Below are 20,445 nucleotides of genomic sequence, written 5' to 3' on the forward strand. Positions count from 1 at the left end.
TCAAGGGACACTGGTTAGAATGCCAAGGCCGGCTGGGGTGGGGGGGTGGGGAGAGAGACAGGCACAGAGAGACACTGGGATGGGGCCCAGGAGGCCTCGTTTCTCTCCGGCCCCTGTCGCGGGCACTGGGGACAACCAGGTCCATTTGGCTCTGAGAGAGGGCATGCCCCGGGTAGGGGGATGGGGTCCAGGCAGGGTGACCCTGTGTCTGCGTCCCCAAGCGCCAGGAATCACTCAGGCGCCCCTACGGAGAAGGCAAAAAAAAAAAAAAAAAGCAGCTGTGGCCTTCTTGTCATTCTAACCAGGGTCCGGACCCTGGAGCCCCGGCCCGCTCACGACTGCGGCAGAGGGCGCGGGCAGGAACCGCGCGGCCCGGGGACAGCAGCAGCGTCGTCGTCCGGCCCTGAGATAGCAAAGCTGCGGCCTAGAACTTCTCCCCGCAGCTCCTGCACCCTGGGCCGGGGGTTGGGGGGTGGGGGTGGGGGTGGCAGGAAGTTGTTTCTGCGGGGAAGGAAGAGAGAGAGGTTGGAGCTGGGCAGCGGCTCCGGGCACGGTGCCCCCGCCCATTCCATGCCTTCTCCGGGCACCATGAGGGCCCCCCTGTGCCAGGCACCTTGCGGCCCCCATCTCTGGGCACAGCGCGCTGCCCCCTCCGTTGCACCAGATCCCCTGCACTTCGTCTTCCACCCCACTGGACCCCGCGCCCCTTCCGCAGCCCCGCAGGCAGGGTCGGGACAAGCCGCCGCGGGCTCCTCCTGGTGCGCACCGTGCCCTGGGGGAAGCCCGGTGCCACCCGCGATCCCAAGCCCTGTCCTAGAGCTTCGTCTAGAGCTCCGCGGCGAGCCCTAGCCTCGCAGGGAGGAGGCCGGAGGTCTAGCCGCCACTCCGCCGCGCGCTCTGGGCTGCGGTCAGGCCAGGGACCGTCGGTCCGCCCCGGGTCCCCAAGCCGGGCCCGAGCGTGCGCGCGCGCGCTCCGCTGCCCGCAATCATGGCAGCCGGCGCCTCGGAGCGCAGCCGCCGAGCGCGCTCCGGCCGCTGCCTCGGTGCCAGGGCGGCGGGGGCTGGCCGGGGCCCGGGCTTACGGGCCGCAGGGCGCGAAGCCGAAGGCTGATGAGTCTCCGCGACGCGGTGCCCCCAGCCCCGCGGGACCGCGCGGGCGGGGAGCCCCCGGGGCAGCGTGCCTGCGGGGGCGCGCACGCGGGGCTGCGGGGCGAGGCGCGGGGCCCGGGCGGCGAATCCGCGGCTCGCGCCGCCCGCCCCGCCCGCGCGCGCCGGGCCCGGGAGGAGGGTGCGCGGTGGAGGGGGAGTCGGGGAGGGGCCGCGCCGGGTCCTTGCCCGCAGCGGGCACGGCCGGGGGCCCCGGGAGGCCTTGTTGGTATTCCGGGCACAGCCGAAGCCCTGATCTCCCCGCGGAACTGGGGCGCCCGGGAGCGCTGCACGGCCGCCCCCCCCCCACCCCGGGCGGTTTCCCCCAGGCTGCGGGGCCGTAGGCGCCTCGCTTCCCCCGCCCGTCCCCTCCTCTCCAGGTCCCCCGGACCCCCTCCCCCGCCCTGATCCGGCGGCGAAGGGGTGGGCAGGGAAACGCGCTCTCTGGGACAGGTGCCAACTCCGAGACAAAAGACATAAAATAGGCGGCAACGGGGGAAGCGCGGCCGGCGCGCTCGGGCGGGGACGGAGGCGCCGCGGGGGCCGCATCCTCGGTGCCGACCGGGGAAAGTTTGGGAAGTCGCCGCGGCGGCTTCGCGGCGGCGGGGGACACGCGGGCCGGGCCGCCCTCCGCGCCGCGCTCGCCCTCTCCGCGCCGCTGCTGAATAATTCATGGCGCGGCCGCCGGCCATTAGCATGCACCGGGCGCGCGGCGCGTCTGTGCCCAGCCGCCGCCGCCGCCGCCGCGGCATTCAGCGCCCCGGCCGCGCTCGATGAGCGGCCGCGCGGAGGCCGAGCCCGCGCTGTCCCCGCGCTCACTCGCCGGTCCGCTGGCCGGCCGGCTCCCATTGTGCCCCGGGCCTGCGCCCCGGGCCGTCCGGTGACTGCCCGCGCCCCGCAGCGCGCCCGACGGCCGGGCGCTGGAAGTTCGGGCCCACGGCGCTCGCCCGCCCGCCCCGGGATGCACGTGAACTTGGAGAAAGTCGCGGGGCGCGCTGGCGCGGACCTCCGCGGCAGGGCGTGGGCGCCCCTGGCCCCGCGCGCTTTCGTTTTCGCCCCGGACAAAGGTCCTTCGCGGCGCAGGTCGCGGACGTGGAGACCGTGTCCTGCGGGTCACTCTGCGGGTTGGTCCGATCGTTCAACCCGGGGAAGTCGGAGCGAGAAGAGGACGAGCGGCGCGGTCGGAGCGCGGTGCGGGACCCAGGGAGTGGGGCCTGGCCGTGCGCTTCGCCCGCGCCGTCCCGGAGCTGTCCCGCCCTGGGAAGAGTTGTGGGACATGGCATGGCTTTGCTCTTTGCCCCTTTCGCCGCGTGAAGGGGAGAATCATTTTGGAAGCCAGAACTCGGACCGATGGGCCAGGGCCTGTGCAGCCGTGGGCGCGATAGCGCAGCGCCGGCTGCGTCCGAGCGCGATCCTCCGGCAAGGGCAGAGCTGCAGACCAGCGCGCCCCCGGCTCGATCGGGTTCAAGGCGACTCTTGAGGACGGTAAGTGCATTTCTCACTTTCGCTACTTAGTGAATATTTAAATATTGATGAAGGGATTTCTAAGAAGAGCCCTTTTGTAGGGCAGGCCTTCCGCAGACCCGGGGACCTGGGAAGGAAGGTTGATCTTGGACCCGAAGCCGCCCCAGCTTGCAGCAACTCCATGGCCGTCGTTAAAATTCTGGAACTTGGAATTTGTGAAATACAGCTTTTAATCTCAGATGTGTGCCGGCCATTTGCCAGAGAGAATTTGGTTGAACACGTCAAATAGCAGGCCTCCTAAATAGAACACGAGGAAAAGAGAAAACAACAGTTTTTAGATCAGAGGGGTTCTGAAAGGTTGTTTGGAAGCCACGGCCCTTTCTTGAAAAACTGAAATCTTTCATTCACTTCCTAAACCATCAGTGCTGCTTCTTGTTTTATTTTCTCCCTGCTGGTCAGGCGTTTATGGAGAGCTGGTTTAGGGCGGCCCTGGGACTGGCCGCTCTGGCCCTTGAAGTGAAAGCCCCGAGTGCATGCTGTTGTTCATGGTGGCATAAAACAAAAATAACTCATAACTTTTCATAATAAATCCCTCTTTATAGATGGGTCACACACGGGCCCAGCCCACAGCCCTGGGGGATTTGTGGGGAGCAAGAAAGGGGTGAAGGAATGCATGTTTGCCGTAATTACAGGGTTTTAAGGTAACGCTGAAATTAATTTCTTCAAAGTTGGGCTTCAGAGGCCGCGGCCGTCTCTGTAGGCAGCACTGTGTTCATTTTATTTTAGTTCGTTGGGTTTAGCTGTTTGGGATTTTTAAAAAGCACGTTTGTGCTTGCGTGTTACCTACCCTGTTAAAATGAAACCCATAACTGGGAGATTAAACCCGCTTTTTAATATGATCGTATCACAGGTGCGATTTCCCCTTTACCCTGCCTCATCTTATTGATGTGGTTTGGACAACCTTGCGGGGTGCTTTGACCACAAAATAATGGGGAGGGGGGGCCTGTTTCCATAACTCCCCAGCGCTGTGAGCTGGCGCTCGGAGGCTGTGTTTCCGGGAACGTGGACAGAGGCCTGCGTAGCCCAGGCCTGCCTCATGCCTCCCTCTCCCAGGGCTGCCTGGTTTCCAGAACCGAGAGGAGAACCCAGAGGAACGAAGAGCCGGTTTCAGTAAGGTCCTGCCCACCTGGCCCTGAGGCTGAAGGCTTGCTTCTGTGAACCACTGTAGAGCCATCCTCGCCATCTTTATAGCTAGGCCATCGCCCTTTACCCCAGTGCCCTGTTTTGAATTTGTCTTTATGACTTTATCAGAGGCAGTTAGCAGCCTTGAAACGCGGGGAGAGACACTGGGGACTGATCTCAGAAATGGAGGGTGGCTTGCCCCTCCGGCCAGGAGCTGACGCTGGCCGTGGTGTTGGCAGCGACAGGTTAGTAATTACAGAAAGCCCGGGTTCCGCTGGGGCCTTGCTTGTAAAATGCGGGAGACATTTTCCTGGGTCCACAGATGACCCGTAGTATAGCGCAGGATGGGCAAGCATGGTGTGGCTTTCTGCTCAGACTGTTGGGCATCCCCCGCGGTTAAAGCAGACCCCAAAACAAGGGGCGTTGGTAGCTCCCTCTGAGAGCCCACGGGCCAGACACTGGGAGCACAGAGAGGCCTCAGCATCCGAGGAGGCACCCTCAGGGCCACTCAGCGGGGGGCTACTGTTCATCCAGCTCCAGGGGCCCAGTGCCCGCCCCACGTGAGCCCCCAGCACAGGGGATGCACTGGGGCTGAGAGGCCACAGCCAACAGCCGGGCCGGCCCCATGGAGGGAGGCCCTGCCTTGGCACCACGCCGTCCTGTCCTGCCTTTGTCCTTGTCCTTAGGGCCAGCCCGATACCCTGGAGACTCTTCATGGAGACCCGAGTCCCGGCCAGGGGCTTCTTACTGTGTGGGGAGGTCTTCTCACCACGCGGGGCGGTCTTCTCACCACATGGGGCGGTCTCATCCAGAGAAAATGCATTTTTGAGGATGTGTAGGTGACACAAAGTTCGGAAAATGAAACTGGCGCCTGCCTGGTTTTTCTCGTGGGGTTTTAGGGGAAGAATGTGCTAAGCAGGGGACAGGGTCTTAAGGACTGCAGTGGGCTGGCGGGAGGGTGGCCCTGGCACTCCTGTTTTTGTTTACAACCAGGGCCAGGCCCAGGGTGCCCCCTGGACCGCACTGAGTCTTTGCCATGCCCCACCTCTGGCCACTCGAGGCCCCCGATTCTGGCCCGGGGGGTTTCCAGGGTGCAGGTGGCACCGGCTGCCCAGTACGGGCAGTGGTGGTGACTAGCCCCCGCCCACAGTCCCGTCTCCCTGCTGCCTAAACAGGTACAGACAGCATCCTGCTCTGCTCAGCAGGACCAGCGGGAAGCTTTGCCCCAGGGGGGACATTCGGGTCCCTGGAGTCTGCACCCAGCTGTGCTTGATGCCGTGAACGGGTCTCACTTGCTCCCATCTTCATCCTGGCGTGGACGAAGCCTGATGGGAAGGCGTCCCGTGGGGCCCAGGGAGGGGCGCAAGGGCTCTGCCCACCCTGATGGGCTCTCTGCCTGGGTGGGTAGGTGTTCCCTGGTGTCCAGGGTGACCGACGTGTGCCCTCGGTGAGGGACAACGCTCGGGGAAGGAAGGAAGCCCCACGGACCAGGCAAGGAAACATCTTCAAACCAGCACGCCTGGCTGTTCTCAGGAGGGCGTTTCTGCGTGTTCAGAGAGCACAGAGCCGCCTCTGCAGTAACCCTGCCAAGTGCGGGCACGGCCGGGCCGCTCCAACCCAGCCCCCTGCCCCTGGCTCGCCGTGGGGCCCTGGACAAGTCCTGTCCCCTCCCGGGACTGCAGTCCACGCTCTAGAACAGGAATAAGAGCCCAGGCCTCGGAGGGTCCTTGGGAAGGTTTAGACGAGGTTATTTCCACAAACCCCAGTTGGGGCACGTGACAGGGACGCCATAAATGGCTGTCGTTGTAATTGTCTTCGTTGTAAATGGTAATCGCCATTTTTATTGCTAGTTGTTATTATATTTTTGAGCTTCTAAGAAACAGGGAAGCTAGTTTTGGTTTCGTTGGAAAGGACACCGGGGCGTTCACGACACACCCCTCCCCCCACCCTGCCCATAGTGAAAGTGAACCTTGGTGATTCCAAGGTGGACGACCAGGAGCTCCCGAGCCAGCGCCCTCCTCGTCATGGAGGCTTGGCTTAGGCACGTGCTCACGGAGGAGGTGCCCCTTCCTAGGCACCTTTTAAGAGTGGAACCTCCTCAAGGATGGCACTCACAAGGGAGCTGACCCTGGGGGGCTGACCAGGGAGAGACAAGGGCGACGTTCTGACCCAGGCGTCCAGGGTGCCCACGCCAGCCGCTGGTCGTCCTTGTCTGCAGTTCAGGTTGGCAGTTTGATGGGGCTTCATCACTCTGACAAGCTAATTGTTCTTTGACCCCATACGAACGTGCCTTTACGAAGATGCTTGCTTTAAGAGAGCTTTATCTCTTAGCTGATCATCCAGGAAGACCCAGAAAGATTGCCCTTTCTCAAAACATCTTGTCGGAACAAGAAAGAACCCCAGATGGCATCGGCCCTGCTTGCTGATGTTACGGAGCCGAGAAGAGAGAAAAAGCAACAATTGTCTCTGAGCAAAGACAATGGACCTTTTATATGAAATATTTATTTTCAGGGCCGACCGGTGTCCCGGTGGCTCGGCATCGCAGGCCCTGAGAACTCAGTCAGGGACGAGATGTACAGAAAAGGAAAAAAAAAAGAGTCCCCTGACCTGTGATTCTTGGGGAATTTCAGTGGGAATGTCTGGCTTTCTTTACTGAGTGGCGTTTAAACTTTCACAAGTTTATTTTCTCCCCCTCTGTGATTTCTTCTGAAAGGCCGCTTGCAGGGGCCTGTTGGCACATAGCGGAAAGGCAGCCAGGCTTTGGACCGTGGGCTGGACGCAGCCTCGCTGGGGCCAGGCCTGGCTGGCCGTTGTCTGCTGGGGGGTGGGTCGCAGGACGGAAGTGGACTGGAGGAAGAAGGGTCCTTGCGGGGGTGGGGGTGAAAGGAAAGCCATCAAGAGCCAGTCTTGGACACTATTTGTGATTCTCCGGCGTCCCTTACTTCTCCCCAAATCGCGTTGTCCGATGAACTTGGAATCTGCCAGCAGCTTATCAGAGAGTCTGGCCTGAATTGGCGAAGCCACACATAGGCCCCTCAACACCCTCCCCGACTGGACAGGCCTGGCCCAGGGTTCCTGCTGGATGGATGTTCTCTGAACTAACAGAACAAACAGACTTCTACTTGGAGGCCTGCTCTTGAGCCACCTCCCCTTTCCCTGCCTTGCGGCTCAAGTGGGGCTCATGTTGCTGACCCGGGTTCCTGATCAAGGTCCAGCTTCGCCGCAGCTAGGAAGGTGGCCTGGGAAGCGAGGCCCGGATCCCAGGCTCATATGAGGGGCCCCGGGAGGAACAGATCAGGCTGGGGCTTGTGACGGGAACACTGGGGCACCAGTTTTCCTGGTGTGGGGGGCCATTGGCCCAGACCCCTACTGGCTTAAGGGGTGCTCAGTCTGGTGGGTGAAGAGCAGGAGAGGGAGTGGCCCCCATCAGGGTAAGCAGCAGGGTTTCCTCTTTACCCAAAAGACTGTTGGCAAATTATATTATCTGGCTTCAAAAATGAGGGTTTTTTTTTTTTTTTTAAAGGCAACAAAACAAACCTACTGTTGCATCTTTAAAAAAAAAAAAATCCTGGAACCTCTTAAATGGGGTCTGTTTCACTTTCTGCATTAATGCCCCCCCCCAAAATGTAATGAGTTCTCTTTGGGTGGGGGTGGGGTCAGGGGAAGGGGGCACCTATAATAGGCTCCAAGCCCATGCTTGGAGTTGATAAAATGGAAAAGGCTGAAACTCCTTCCCATGAGGCAGGACAACCCTAAAACACAGATTTTATTTACTTTTTTTTTTTTTTGGAGAAGGGTTTTGCAAGTAAAAGGCTGCAAAGTCTTCCTGTGAAATTTTGGATGGAATTGTGTTGTTTCAAGACTCTGGATTCAGGAGTCTTGCCTTTAGGGACGGCTCAGAAATCCTGTGGATGGGTAAATCTGCTGGCCGGGCCCACTGTTGTGAATCAGTGGCTAAGAGGTTTTCTGAGCAGAGATGTGGCCAGCAGGGGCGGTGGTTATTATCGCTAAATGAGCCTGGCAGTTGTGGTTAGAAAATGTGTGCATGGGGCTTCCAGAGCAAAGCCCAAAGTTTCTCTCTCTGTTTTTGGAGTAATGGAATTTCCCCTTAAGGTGGGTGGGGGGAAGCATGTTGTCTCTGCTGCCTTCGGTTTCCAACGCTGGGGCCAGGTTTTTAGGTGAATCACCCTTCCTTAAATTCTAGGATTTGAGATGGTTGGGAAGTTTAGCTGAAATATTACCTGCTGATTTGGGGCTCTTAAATCTAGATTCGCCTTTCATGTGTTTAAGAGCGATATTTACATTCAAATCAGCCTTTTATAATTACATTTTAAATTATAATGAAATGATGGAGCCAGGGCTTGTCTTCCATATGTTTTAACTGTGAGAGATGCTCTGGTGGGCTGCACATCACGTCACAGCCCTGGGCTCCACGCAGGCATCGGACACGCAGGTGTTGGCCTGCAGGGCCACACGTGTGTCCTGAGCATGCCCGAGGGCGTGCATGTCACCTGCGGGGCCCTCCCCAGGCTCCCGGGAGGAGAAGGGCTTATGGATAATTCTGACCCCAGCATGGCGGCGATGTTGCCAAACCTCGTGGCACTGGGATCCCTCCCGGAAGGGCCTGGCTCGGGCTTGGCTGCTCTCTTGGGTCTTGAGCCCCATGCGGACCCACAGGCCTTGGGGACGGAGGCCTTGATCTCCTGGGTGGCCAGCTGGGCACTTCTGGGGGTGCTGTGTGTGCCCAGTGGGGGAGGGGCGCCCTAACCCAGGTTCTGCCTCCTCTGCCTTGTTGGGGCGGCCCCCCCCACCTGCAGTTTTCCGTGGCTTCCCCCACAGAGCACGGGGGACCCTCTCCTCCCGGGCCCAGGCTGTTGGCAGCCATGCCACGCGGTTCCTGGAATGGAATTCCCGGCGTTCCTGGTCAGGCGCGTGGCATTGGAATCCTACCTGCTTTGTCTCTGGCATCAGCTGGTGAGCTGGTCACGTGGCCATGTGCGTGAGCCCAGAGCCCAAGGACTAGCGGGCTCCTCCCGCCGCTTCCCTCTCGCTCCCCTTCTTGTGCCTGTGCCCCGGGCACGGCTGTCTCATGCAACTGTAAAGCGGTGTTAAAACACACTCCAGGCAGCCGGGGTGCAGCAGGAGCTCGGTCCACGGAAAGGCCTGGAAGCCAGGGGAGCCGCCCCGGGGACCCCTGAGCAAACTCCGGCCGTGGCGGCCTGGCCTCGGTCCCTGCATGCCGTCCCTTCTGCCCCCAGAGCTGGCTCTGCTTGCCTGGGGGCCCTGCCCACACACACAGCCTGCTGGCCCGCCCTGCGGGGGGACAGCCAGGTGGTCATCGCCTCAGTTCTGGGCCACAGAAAGGCCCAAAGGAGACACCGGGTGGACCGGCCGGCCACGCGGTCACGGCCCGGAGCCCACAGAGAGGCCTGAGGGTCTGATAACTCTCCAGGTGGAAGTGCCCCTCTTAGCGCCTCAGGCCCACTGACCCGGCCTGGGTGGCCATACCTCTCTGTGCTGGATTTGCCCGGGTGAGACCCGTGGGTTTGTGGCGGTCTGGGTGGGGTGTGGTGACGGGCCCTCATCGTGGCCAGGCTGAGCATTCCTCACTGTGTCATCACGGCAGCCCCGAGTGGCCGGAGCCGAGACCCCAGCCCGGGTACTGATGGGGAAACGGAGGCTGGGAAGGGCTGCATGGCCTGCCTGGGGCTTGGTGGCCGCTGGGACCCAGAGCTGGGGTTCGGGGCGGTGGTGCGGCTGCGAGGGCATCGGCTAGAGGGGGCTTGCTCTGGGGGGCCCCCGGGGAGCCTGGCCGGGGTGCTGGCTGCCGCCTGCCCCCAGGCCGGGAACAATGCGGCCTCTATCCCCCGAGCCGGCCAGCCAGGCGGGCCTCCCGCAACATGGCGCCCGGGGCCGCGCCGCCTGTCCACGGGGAGGGCTGGCGCCCGGACCAGCCCGGCCCCCCGCGTCCTCCCCGGGCCGGCCTCGCAGTGGCCAGACGCCGCGGCCGCCCCCTTCCTCCCCCGCTGGGCCGGCCCCGGCCCCCTCCCGCCGGCGATGGGTTTGGGGGTCCGGCCCACCCGCCGCTGCCACGTCTGCCACCCTCCCAGCACCCACGAGCATCTTTCAAAAATTCCCGGTGGGCGGGGCCGAGCCGCAGCGGCCGCCTCTGGCCCCCCCTCCCCGGCAGCCAGTGCCAGAGGAGAGCAGGAGACAAAAGTAGCATTTTCCTCGCCCTCCTGGGCTGGCGGCGGGGCCTCCCCAGCGCCCTCGGCTCCTGGCCGGCCTGCCTCCGGGTTGCCGGGGTGGCCGAGGCCGCGGCCACGCCGGCCGGGACCGAGGGGACCGGTGGACGCCGGTGGCCACAGCCGAGGCGCCCGAGGGCTGGCGCCCGGGCCGGCCCTCCTCTGCCTGCCGCGGGGCCTGGCTGGGGCGACGGCCGCCGCCTTCACTGCCTTGCTGTGGACCAGCTCTCCGTCCTCCTGCGCCCGGTAAGTCTCCCTCCTCTTCAGTCCTCTCCGCGCTGGAGACGAGCTGGGGGCTCTCCATCTTGTGCCTGCTACGTTTGCTTCTCTCTAATTGGTTACCCGAAATTCAAAATCCTATTTCAGATCCCCACCCCCCCCCACCCCCACCATCTTCAGTGAAGTAAGCCCTTCCAAAAACTGCAGGGAAGAGGCAGAAGCCAAACCCATTTATTTTTAAGATCCAAAGCTACAGGGCGTTTGAAATCACAATAAAAATGAATGTTTGTTATTTCACAGTAGCTGCATGTTCAATTATAATTTGAACGAATGTTTCGGGAGGTATTAATAGGCACGGCCGTACTCTTTCATGCTCACTTGTACCAGTTTTATTTTCATTTTTATTTTTGGAGGGGGGAGATCTCATTATTGTTGTTCTGATAATTTTAATTTTTGGCCACACCAGGAGTGGCAAAGGGAAAAAACACCAGAAACATCCACGGTCTCCCCAGCCAACTCCTCAGAAGGCAGGGCCAGGCGGGCACACGGGAGGCTGGATTCTGCCTTGAGAAACAGAGGCCCTTTCATTTTGTCCGGCGTCTTTAATGCTGCCATATCCACAGTTTAGCGATCCAGTTTCTTTCTCCCTTTTATTTTATTTTATTTTTGGGGAGGGTAAGAAAAGGAAGCTGTTTTCAGCTCTCAGCTTAGTGTGGGAAGATCTCGTAGGTTGTTTTGGGCTTTGTTTTCTAAGCACTTATTTAAGCCAGGGGTTCCAGCTAACATTGCTATGCCGGCTCCTATCCACCCTGCCCGTGGACGGCTCGTGGGGCGCACGTGGGCCCGTCCACCCGGTCGACCCTCTGGGGCCCTGAGTGATCCCAGGGCCTGCCTGTGCCCCGATCCTGCCCTGGTCCCCAACTGGCAGAGCTGTGACCGAGACATCCTGAGTGTCTGGGGTCTGAGCCCTGGCCAGCAGGATGGGGAGTGAGACCTGGAAGGCCTCTGAGCTCCCGGACCACGCTGGCCCTGCCATCCAGGAGCTTGGCCCTGTGGCCATCGGAGTCTATCCGTCGGGCCCGGAACCTTTCCATTTAGAAGGTGGGCTTTGCCGAGTTCAGCTCTGAGCTCGCCTCCACCCTCTGGCAGGCTGACAAAGCGCCCGCAGACACAGCCTGGTTTCCCCACGTTGGAGGGGCAGCAGCCAGGGTCTTGATTTATGGAAAATGGAAAATCAGGCCCCGAAAGTTCTAAATTGCAACCGAGAGGAAAATTCCCACGTGAATGCGTTTTTGTTTTCCTGGTTCCGAGGCGTGGGGGTCCTGTTCGTGCAGGCCTGAGCAGCCGGCTGGAGCAGACACCACCAAATACTGAACGGAGCTCGGCACACGCGAGAAGCGTCTGCGGCTGCTTTTGTTCTGAGATCCGACAGCAGTCGCTCCTGGAGGATTTGGGGCTGCAGAGACAGGCGCACGGAGCAGAGATAATTAAAACATTTTCCTGATGGTGACAGCCACATTCTGCTGCTGGAAGCTGGAAGATCATTCCACCCAAATATTTAGCCAGCACCAGATGAAACACGGGTGACAAAACGAAAGTAATCGGGAAAAAACGGCAACAAATTCTAGAGGCAGGAGAGTCCACGGTCCAGAGAGGGTGGCTGGGGGTTACTGGAGAGGAAGGTTGATCATTCTTAAAGAATTTATGCTTTTAATAGCTGCCCATTCCTCATTTTAAAAAAATTTTATATGATAAAATTATAACTTTCTTGTAATTAAATGTAGATGAATAGGCCTTTAATTCTAAATCCTAGAGTGATAGTCAAATTTCCTGAGCATTAACTCATCTTCTTTTTGGACAAGGTAGCGCAAGTAGCATAAAATCAATTAATTTTCATAAATGAGCATTTTCATTCTAAAGTGGTATTTTCCACCGAGATTATGTTCATCTAATGGTTTTAATGTATATGAATAACACATTTTCCAGCCTACACCTTGTATAGTTGGGATAGTAATATGTGATCAATTATCATCTTCATTTTTTAATTTGGGGAATCACACTGTACCTCTCCCAAGTCAGTAAATTTCCACAGAATCTTTTGTTGTTGTTGTTGTTTTAATCAGGCGAAAATATCAGCATTCTCCATGGCACCCAGTACTTCTCAGCAGTATTTTTTTTTTAAGAAAGTACCGCACATAGCAGTTTTCACATCATCGCTTCTATATAAATTCCACTATAGACTGAAATTATACATTCTCACAGCACAGATGGGCTGGTCTGTCATTATGACTGCCGGGTCCTTGTTGGAACACACAGCATATTTCAATTGTGGAGTCGACAATTTCGAAGAACTGAGGTCAAAATAAACAAGTTGCCTTTGTACATCAAAGCAGTCTTATTAAATGATCTTCTGATCCCCTGAAACATTTGGTAGCAGAACAACCATCGTCTTATTAAAATTTAATTTAAAATTTGCTCTTCATCTGCACCTTTTTAAGACTCCAAATACCCTATGTCAAAGGACCTCAGATGTTTTAATTACCAATTGTTATCTTTTGCATCATGAATAGCCTAACAGTAATTTATATTAAAAATGATGGGGTTTGGGACTTTTGATTTTAACATCTTTATAATTTCTATATAAAAAAATTAAACCTTTCACTGTTCTATGTAGACATTCATAAAAATTATTTTGAGAAGCTTCTGAAAAACCAGATGATAACTATTTCACGTGGTCTAAAGATACATATAAATCCAAGCTAAAAAAAAATTCAACAGGTTAGCTACAAAGAGTAGCTGTAAACTTACAAAAAAATTATCTAACCAAGATAAAGTGCAGAATTTATTGGTCCATATCAGCACACGTGAGGGCAGAGCGGTTTTACAGCCACGATAATTTGCAAATGATGATAACTGTTTATTTTGTGAATTTGCTCGCATTATGATGTAATCGGTTCTGAGGGCTCTTTTTCTCCAGCTTCTCCTTATCTTTAAATGTTCGCTTCTGCGAGTCTGAATTCCGGACTCGGGCGCTGCAGCCTCGGAGGCTCTTCCTGGCCGAGAGCAGCTCGCCCAAGCGCGTGCTGTGCTTGGTGAGATCCGGGTGCTCCCTCTGCCGTGTCCCGAACGCTCCTGACGCCGTTCCGTGGGTCAGCAGAAGGGCTTTGTTGTGGCTTGTTTGTTTGAAGGAACATACCTGTTGGCGGAGATGTGGGGGGATAATAGGAAAAGTGAGATGTTGATGGTGTTTACCAGAGTGGGTTGGGAGCTGCTTTCTGCAGCAGCTGCGTGCTCGGGGTCATTTTTTTAACCACTTTGTCCTTTCCCTTGGTGGTCTTTGCAGAGGGCATCAGAACTGGGTTTAGCATCAGCCACCATGGATGTGGCGCTGGTCTGGGGCTCTCAAAGATGAGGCCCGACGAGACATCCCGATACCAAGGTCAGAGCCTCAGAGGGATGGCGTCAGAGCATGGACGGTGGTAGTAGGCATGGTCACCATGACGATGCTCCGCCTCGTGCTCCACGCCAGGCTTCTTCCCGTCTGGAAGAGGAGGGTGGCGGAGACCATGAGCCTCGGAACTCATGGCCAGGGTTCAAGTTGAGTCCTTTTGATTTTCTGGCTCTGCTGATCAAGGTCAAGGGTGAGTTATTTCCCCTTTTTGTGGCCTCAGTTTCCTCATCTGTAAAATGGGAGCAGTAAGTGTCCCTGCCTCACAGTAATACAGATACAGCACTTGCCTCAACACTTTTCACAGAGAGCACCTCATATGTCCTGTTCGTCCTTGGTTTGTTTCTGAGTCTCAGAAGTGCCTGCACAGTGGGGTCATTTCTGCAGGGGATGAGCCTTAGAGGTTCAGCTGGATAATGTGCGTTCGGGTGGATGTGAACACAGGCCTGCAGGCCTCCAAAGCCTGCGTGCCTTCTGCGTTAAGTGATGGTGTGAACATCCGTGTCCCTTGGCCTGTGTGTGCGTGCTCGGTGGTGCTGTAACGTGCGCGCATACACGGGGGGTCCAGGTCTCTGGGCCACCCCGGAAGACGCCTGGCTGGGCGTTCGCTGCCCAGTGGGTGGGCTGTTCTTCTGGTGCTGGGTGGACAGGCCCCAGGTGCCGGGCACTAGCGAGTGAAGGAAGGCCTGTGGCTGCGCTCTGGGCCCGGGTCAGGCACCCACAGTCTCCTCGCAGCCGCAGGCCGTTCCGGACGCCGGCCATTTGCAGACCCAGAGGACTGGCATGGGCCTCCAGCCCAGGAGAGGAAATGGCGGCGGGGCAGGCCCAGGACGGGGCCCGGGAAGGCATGCGAGGGCGGGAGCGGCCGGGTGGCCCGGGGGGCGCGCGTCCTGCAGCCAGCCCCCTCCTCCCGGAAGCGGTTGGCAGGGCCGGCCTTCTGTGCAGGTCTGCATGTGTGTGCGTGTGTTCCTGTGTGTGCACATACCTGTGTGCCAGGCTCTGGGCCCTGAGCGCACACCCGGGAGCCCAGGCGAACTGTTTCCCCACCAGGAACACAGCGGGGACTGGGGGCAGGATCTGATGAGATGCTGTGAACCCCCAGCCTGCCTTCAAGTAGAAAAGGCCTCAATAAGAACGGTTCTCGCGGCCAGGCCTCCATTCTCTTATCTCTGAAGTGGGGGAGACAGCGTTGGCCTGGGGGCGTGGTCAGAGGTAGCAAGTGGGGGTCTTGCCTGGAAGCTGCGGCCAGCTTGCTTCATCCCAAGCTGCGGCCTCGCGGGAGGAGCGTGGGGCCTGGCTGCTTGGGGAGCCACCTGCCCCTCTCAACCTCAGTTTCCCCACCTGGAGGCAGAGGGTATGTCCTACCCACAGGCTTCTTGTGGAAGCAGGCCATGTCACCTGCCGTGAATGGGAGCAGGTTTTGGGGAGGTTCGCCTCTGGTCCCTGTGACTCTCTGGGGCCTTGAAGAGAGCTGGGAGCAGGTTGACTCTGGGGGTCCGGCTGCTGCAGTGCGCACAGGAACCTCTGGCCCAGTTTCCTGGGCGCTGGCCCTGCCCCGGGATTCCTGCGGTGGGTGTGCCCGCGCTTCCGGCTGCCGTGGGTGGAGGGATCCCAGAGGCGGGCGGACAGTTCCCGCCACTCCCGCCCACCCGAGCCTCCCGGGCGTGCTGCTTCCTTGAACTCGAAGGGACGAGGAGTCGCACCTGGGCCCACCGTGCCGGGTCCAGGCAGCAGCGCCCCCGACGTGGCGCCGGAGGCCTCCAGCGGCCGTGGTGGGTGCTCGGCGGTGTGGACAGGGTGCCCTCAGCCGGCGCCCTTGTTGCTGTGAACACGCACTCGTAAGTCGCCCCGCACCAGCCCTTGGGAGACTCTCGGCCCTGATGGTGGATGGGTGCGTGAGCTTCGAGGGCTCTGCTCCGGTCCTGGTATTCCTGCCCGGCCTGTGACCAGTGCCCACGGGAGGCCCAGCGAAGCAGCCTCTGGGTAGTGGCTCCCGGCCCTGGCAGCCTGGCCCGCCACCATGGCCCACCGCCTCGGCCGTGCCACGAAGGTCAGGTACATCCAGCTGCCGGGGAGGGTGAGCGAGGCAGGCTGGGGCAGGACCCGTGGAGGGGGGACTCGAGTGGCAGAGATCCTCTGCCTTGAGGGTCGGGATCCACCCTTGTCTCCCCGACATGAGAGGCCAGCACATGTCTGAGTTGGCAAATAAGAGTGAGCTCCCTAGGGTTGGGGGAGCTGACCTTCATGGACCTACTGAGTGCCAGGCCCAAGGTCAAGTCCTTGTTTCTTTTAAAAAAAAAAAAATCAGTATTTTTTTGGCCACTCCGCCCAGCTTACGGGATCTTAGTTTCCCAACTAGGGATTGAACCCATGTCCCCCACCGTGGGGTATGGAATCCTAACCGCTGGACCACCAGGGAACTCCCTAGGGCCGAGGACTTTAATCCGTTCTTCTAAACATCTATTTTTAAATGGAATCTGTTCAATTTCATCTTGTTTCAACATCTGATCAGAGCCAGCAGGGGCTAGTGCTGTTCTGGTGGCAGGAGAGGGCACAGCCAGGATGCCCCCCTCCCTGCCCTCGTGGAAGGTGGCTGTTAACGGTTCTCTGAGAAAACTTGAGGCTCACTGAGGCCAAGGAATGTGCCCAGAGTCACACGGCTAGCAGGCAACAGAGCCTGCCCTCAAACCCGGGTCCCTGAGTGCGGGACCCAGCGTCACCCCTGGCCAACTGGGGACAGCCAGGCACGGGGTCCCCTTCATGGGTGCCGACCTCGGGGGGCTCTCCCTGGACGCCGGTCACCAGGAGGTCCTGTCCCCTGGCCTGCCCCAGGGAGAGTCGGGGTTTGCCTCTGTTTTTCCCCTCCTGGGGACCATACGACGGTGGCAGATCTGGGAGCCCTGGGCCTGTCTCTGCCTGAGCTGCCGTTTCTCTAGGGTCTCAGGCCCACAGGTTGGACTGCCGCCGCCGCCCCCGAGCGCCCGGCTGGATGAGGCTCCAGGCCTCTGTCGTTTGCTGGCCCGGCGTGGACGACGCACGGCGTGTCAGCGAGGGGTGGGAGGAAGGGAGCCATGGTCACCCTTTATCTTGGTGTCCCCCCAGCCCAGAGCGGGAAAGAGTGAGGCTGTAGGCCGAGGTGGTCAGACAACTGCAAGTCGAACCTTTGGGAGATGCTGTAAAACCCCCAAACAGGCAAGACCATTTTGCAGGTTCCAGCATTCTCAAGATGGTCTTTTCTGCTCTGTGCCAAGCCCAGACCCTTCCATCATGCCGGGAGCCGGTGGTGTAGACCAGGAGCCTGGGGTTTTTCTCCGTGGGGCTTGTTGCAGGCACTACTGGCCGTGTGAGGGACCCTGAGTCTCTCCCGTGGAGACGCGCCCACCTGATCTTGGGGTTCCCAGGTCGGTCAGTAGCAGGGTGTCACTGGCACAGCTGGGGCCTGCATGCCCCACGGCTTGCCCTGGGTCCGAGTGTGAAGGGCTCTTGCTGGAGAGCGCCGAGTGCGGGGGTCGGGGGGATGAGCTCAGGGAAACCATCTCTCTGCAAGTGAACAGGGGCTCCGTCTGATGTCAGAGACCCTGTTACTCAGTCCCCGTCCGAGTGGCCACCTCCCCAGTGCTCTGCCAGTGACCCCGCAGCTTCCTTGTGTCCCTGGGTGGCTCAGCACCCACTTGATTCTCCAGGGCACCCAGCAGAGCAGTCGGGGTCAGCTCGAGGCTCAGGAAGGGGACCAGCGGCACCGTCCAGGGACCAGGTGGAGCAGGCCTTGTGGAGCACCCACTCACTGGCTGGAGGGGCTGGAGCCACGCCTGGGGGTCTGTCCCCAGCTCCTATGTCTCCCGTGTCCCAGCAAGCATGGCGCCCTCCGCGAGGCCCGGGCTGAGATGGTGCAGGATGGGGCTGGGCTCAGCCGGGCGGGGAGCAGAAACTTAGGCTGGAGTGGCCAGTGCGAGTGCCCCGGGGTGGGGGGAATCTGGGTGGCCTCCTGGAGGTGGCAGACCTGCGGCCTCGGGCTTGTGCGCGAGTCCGGCCTGGGCCTGCCACGTCCCAGGGCCCTGCCGCCCAGTGCCGCCCCTCCCGCCGTCCCGCGCCAGCCCTGCACAGGCCACATCTGCTGCGGTGAGCCTGCCAGGACTCCACCTCCCGGCTCCGTCCCCATGGAAACCGGGGGGCGGGGGTCCTGCTGCCTTTGGCCCTCGGACTGGTTTCCATTAGAGCCAGCCTGCTTTCCTCGGGGCTCCCCCTCACCCCGGCAGGGGCTTCTTCCCGCATTTACTGAGTGCTGGCCTCTCCTGTGCCAAGAGGCCCGGTGGCCCAGGCCTGCCCGTCCAGGCGGGCATCCCTCCTCAGGGTGAGTGCCCGGAGCCCTGCCCAGGGCCGCGGCGGCTCTCGTCCTAACAGGCTCAGACCCACCACCTCTCCCACGGGGCCAGCAGCTGCCGGGGCTCAGACTCTGGACCTGAGTCGGGTACCCCCAGCTCCCACCCCAGCTGTGCCAGGGAGTCACCGGGGGACCTCGAAGGGGCCCCTTTGCCCCTCTGGGCCTCAGTTTGCCCCTCTGTGAAGTGACGGGGGTGAACTGTCCTCCAGTCCTTGTGATGCCAAAAACGAAAGAGAAAGAATGAGAAAATGAAGCTGCAGCGAGGCCAGCGTTTCTGGAGTCTGTTCTGGGATTTTTGTTTGTTTTCAAAGAGGGGTTTTATTTATTTATTTTTTTTTAAAAGGAAAGAGCCATGGAATTTGACCAGAGATCAAATTTGAGAGACCGAGAGCCAGCCGGAGCCCACGGACCCATGACAGGGAGGCCCAGCTGGGCTGCGGGCGGCCAGGGGCCTGTGCAGCTGTGCCCGCTAGGCTCCTCCTGGCATCTGCCTGGTGCCCAGCGGCCTGGCTGTGAACGCAGTGAGCAGAGGCACGCATCGTGCCCCCGGTGGAATCCAGAGGGCTCTGGAAAACTACCCGAGAGGTTTCCGGAGGTCAGAAATGTGGGCAGAAAATGCGATCCAGCTTTATAAAGAAACCCAGCCGGCTCTTCCTCCAGGGAGCCCGGTGAGGAGCCCGGGAGAGCGGTGATGCTTGGGTACCTGTGAAGAGCTCGCCCAGGGCTGCTCCGTGGCTGCTGCCCCAGGCCCCGCTCGGTGCCCTGGTGGAGGCCCTGGCCTCCTCACCTCCTCCTCTCACAGGAGACGGTGGGTGACGTCTTGGGGACATTTCTGCCCACCCTGCCCAATGGGTGCTTTGGCTCCTCCCATGAGACCCCTCAGCGCCCACTCACTTCTTGTGACATGTCACAGGTGCCTCAGGGGCTGGCCCCTGCTTGGTCCTGCTCACTGCTCTACCGGGGAGACTTTTCAGCTCATGATGGGGAGCAGAGCCTTGAGGGCGGCAGGGAGCGGTTTCTGGGTGGTCTGAGCAGACTGCTTTGCCCCCTGGGCCTCTGTGTCCCCATCTGCAAAATGGACAGATTTTCAATAGGTTTCCCATATTTTTTCCTACATTTGCTTCTTTTTTTATCCCCCTTCTCTACTTCTCAAGGATAGTGTTAAAACAATTAATACATATTTAAGTTACTTAGGGGTTGGGCTTCCCTGCTGGCTCAGTGGTGAAGAATCCGCCTGCAACGCAGGAGACACAGGTTCGATCCCTGGGTCGGAAAGATGCCCTGGTGACGGGAATGGCAACCCAAGTATTCTTGCCTGGAGAATTCCATGGACAGAGGAGCCCGGCAGGCTACGGTCGATAGGGTCACAGAGTCGGACACGACTGAGCGACTGAACACACACAACAGCCACGTGCTGGGGTCGTTTGGAAATTCGGTGAGAATCAGGGTCAGGGCTGGATGCGCGCAGGAGGTGGCATCAGAACAGCACTCACCCCACACCCTCGCCAAGAACGAGCAGGCTGTTCGAGACCCACGGAGGGGCTGACCCTCCCCCAGCGCGGCTTCACAGAGAGTGGGGACAGCCCGACCTCCTCGAGGTCACCTGGAACCCGCTGCCAGAACCCGTTGCCCGCACGTCAGTGTTTTCTCGTCGTCGTCTGAGCCGAGGGACCGTGGAAGCCCCTGCCCGAGGCTGCCTGGGTTTGCCGACAGATCGTGGCGATGGGAGCAGCAGCCCATGGGCCCCAGGGACGCAGTCGCTGCAGCTTAAGGGGAGGGGGTAGCGCCTTCGGTTTTCTGTCCAGGGCAGGAATGGAGCTTCAGTTTGAGCAAAGATGGCACCCCAGTAGCCCCTGCCTCTTGGCACCCCAGCCCGCCCTCTCCAGTAAAGTAGGCCGAGGGCGAGAGCTTGGAGGAGCAGCCTGCTGCCCGGGGTAAGGTTGATTTAGACACACAGGGAGCCAGGGATGATGGAGGAAATGAAGGGAATTTCCCCAGGGAAGTGGGAGGAAAAGAAAGAGAGCTTAAGTGCCCAGATAATTATAAAGCCTGGCGTGGTGATTCACGGCAGGCGGCGGGCTCCCCTGGCTGGCCGCACTGCCGTCTCCCGTCTCAGCCCCACCCAAGCCCGGAGACCCCCAGACGCCGCTGAGCACCCACGCGCGAAGCCCCTCTGTGTGCCAGGCCCTGATATCGGTTATCGGGGCGACCTCACGGAACCTTGATGTGCCACCAGCCAGAGAACTGAGTTCTGGAGGCTGAGCCCTCATTGCAGAGCTAGATGGTGGCACCCGAGCCAGACCAGCCAGTGTCCTAGACCTCAGAGCCGACACTCTGCCCACAGCTGCGTTCGGGGTCTG

The 20,445-nt window shown here is 59.6% G+C and overlaps 1 protein-coding gene across 14 annotated transcripts in view; it reads left to right on the plus strand.

Moving 5' to 3' along the window:
* Positions 1-20,445, plus strand: part of LOC101903200 (translation initiation factor IF-2) — a 63,843-nt gene that overhangs the window by 24,163 nt on the left and 19,235 nt on the right. For 4 of the 14 annotated variants that reach the window (XR_009494714.1, XR_009494715.1, XM_059887199.1 and 1 more), the window contains exon 1: positions 1,651-10,283. The exons of 3 other annotated variants lie outside the window; for them this stretch is intronic. Coding sequence is in view for 8 of the 11 variants with exons in the window: in XM_059887199.1 (XP_059743182.1) it covers positions 9,487-10,283 (797 nt within the window). In the remaining 3 variants the exon portion in view is untranslated. Of the gene's footprint in view, positions 1-1,650; positions 10,284-11,567; positions 13,448-20,445 lie in introns of those variants that run through there. 7 more of the 14 variants (XR_009494716.1, XM_024992830.2, XM_024992831.2 and 4 more) reach the window with 4 other exon arrangements.

The sequence above is a fragment of the Bos taurus genome, chromosome 5, assembly GCF_002263795.3.
Source record: "Bos taurus isolate L1 Dominette 01449 registration number 42190680 breed Hereford chromosome 5, ARS-UCD2.0, whole genome shotgun sequence".
Lineage (NCBI taxonomy): Eukaryota > Metazoa > Chordata > Mammalia > Artiodactyla > Bovidae > Bos > Bos taurus.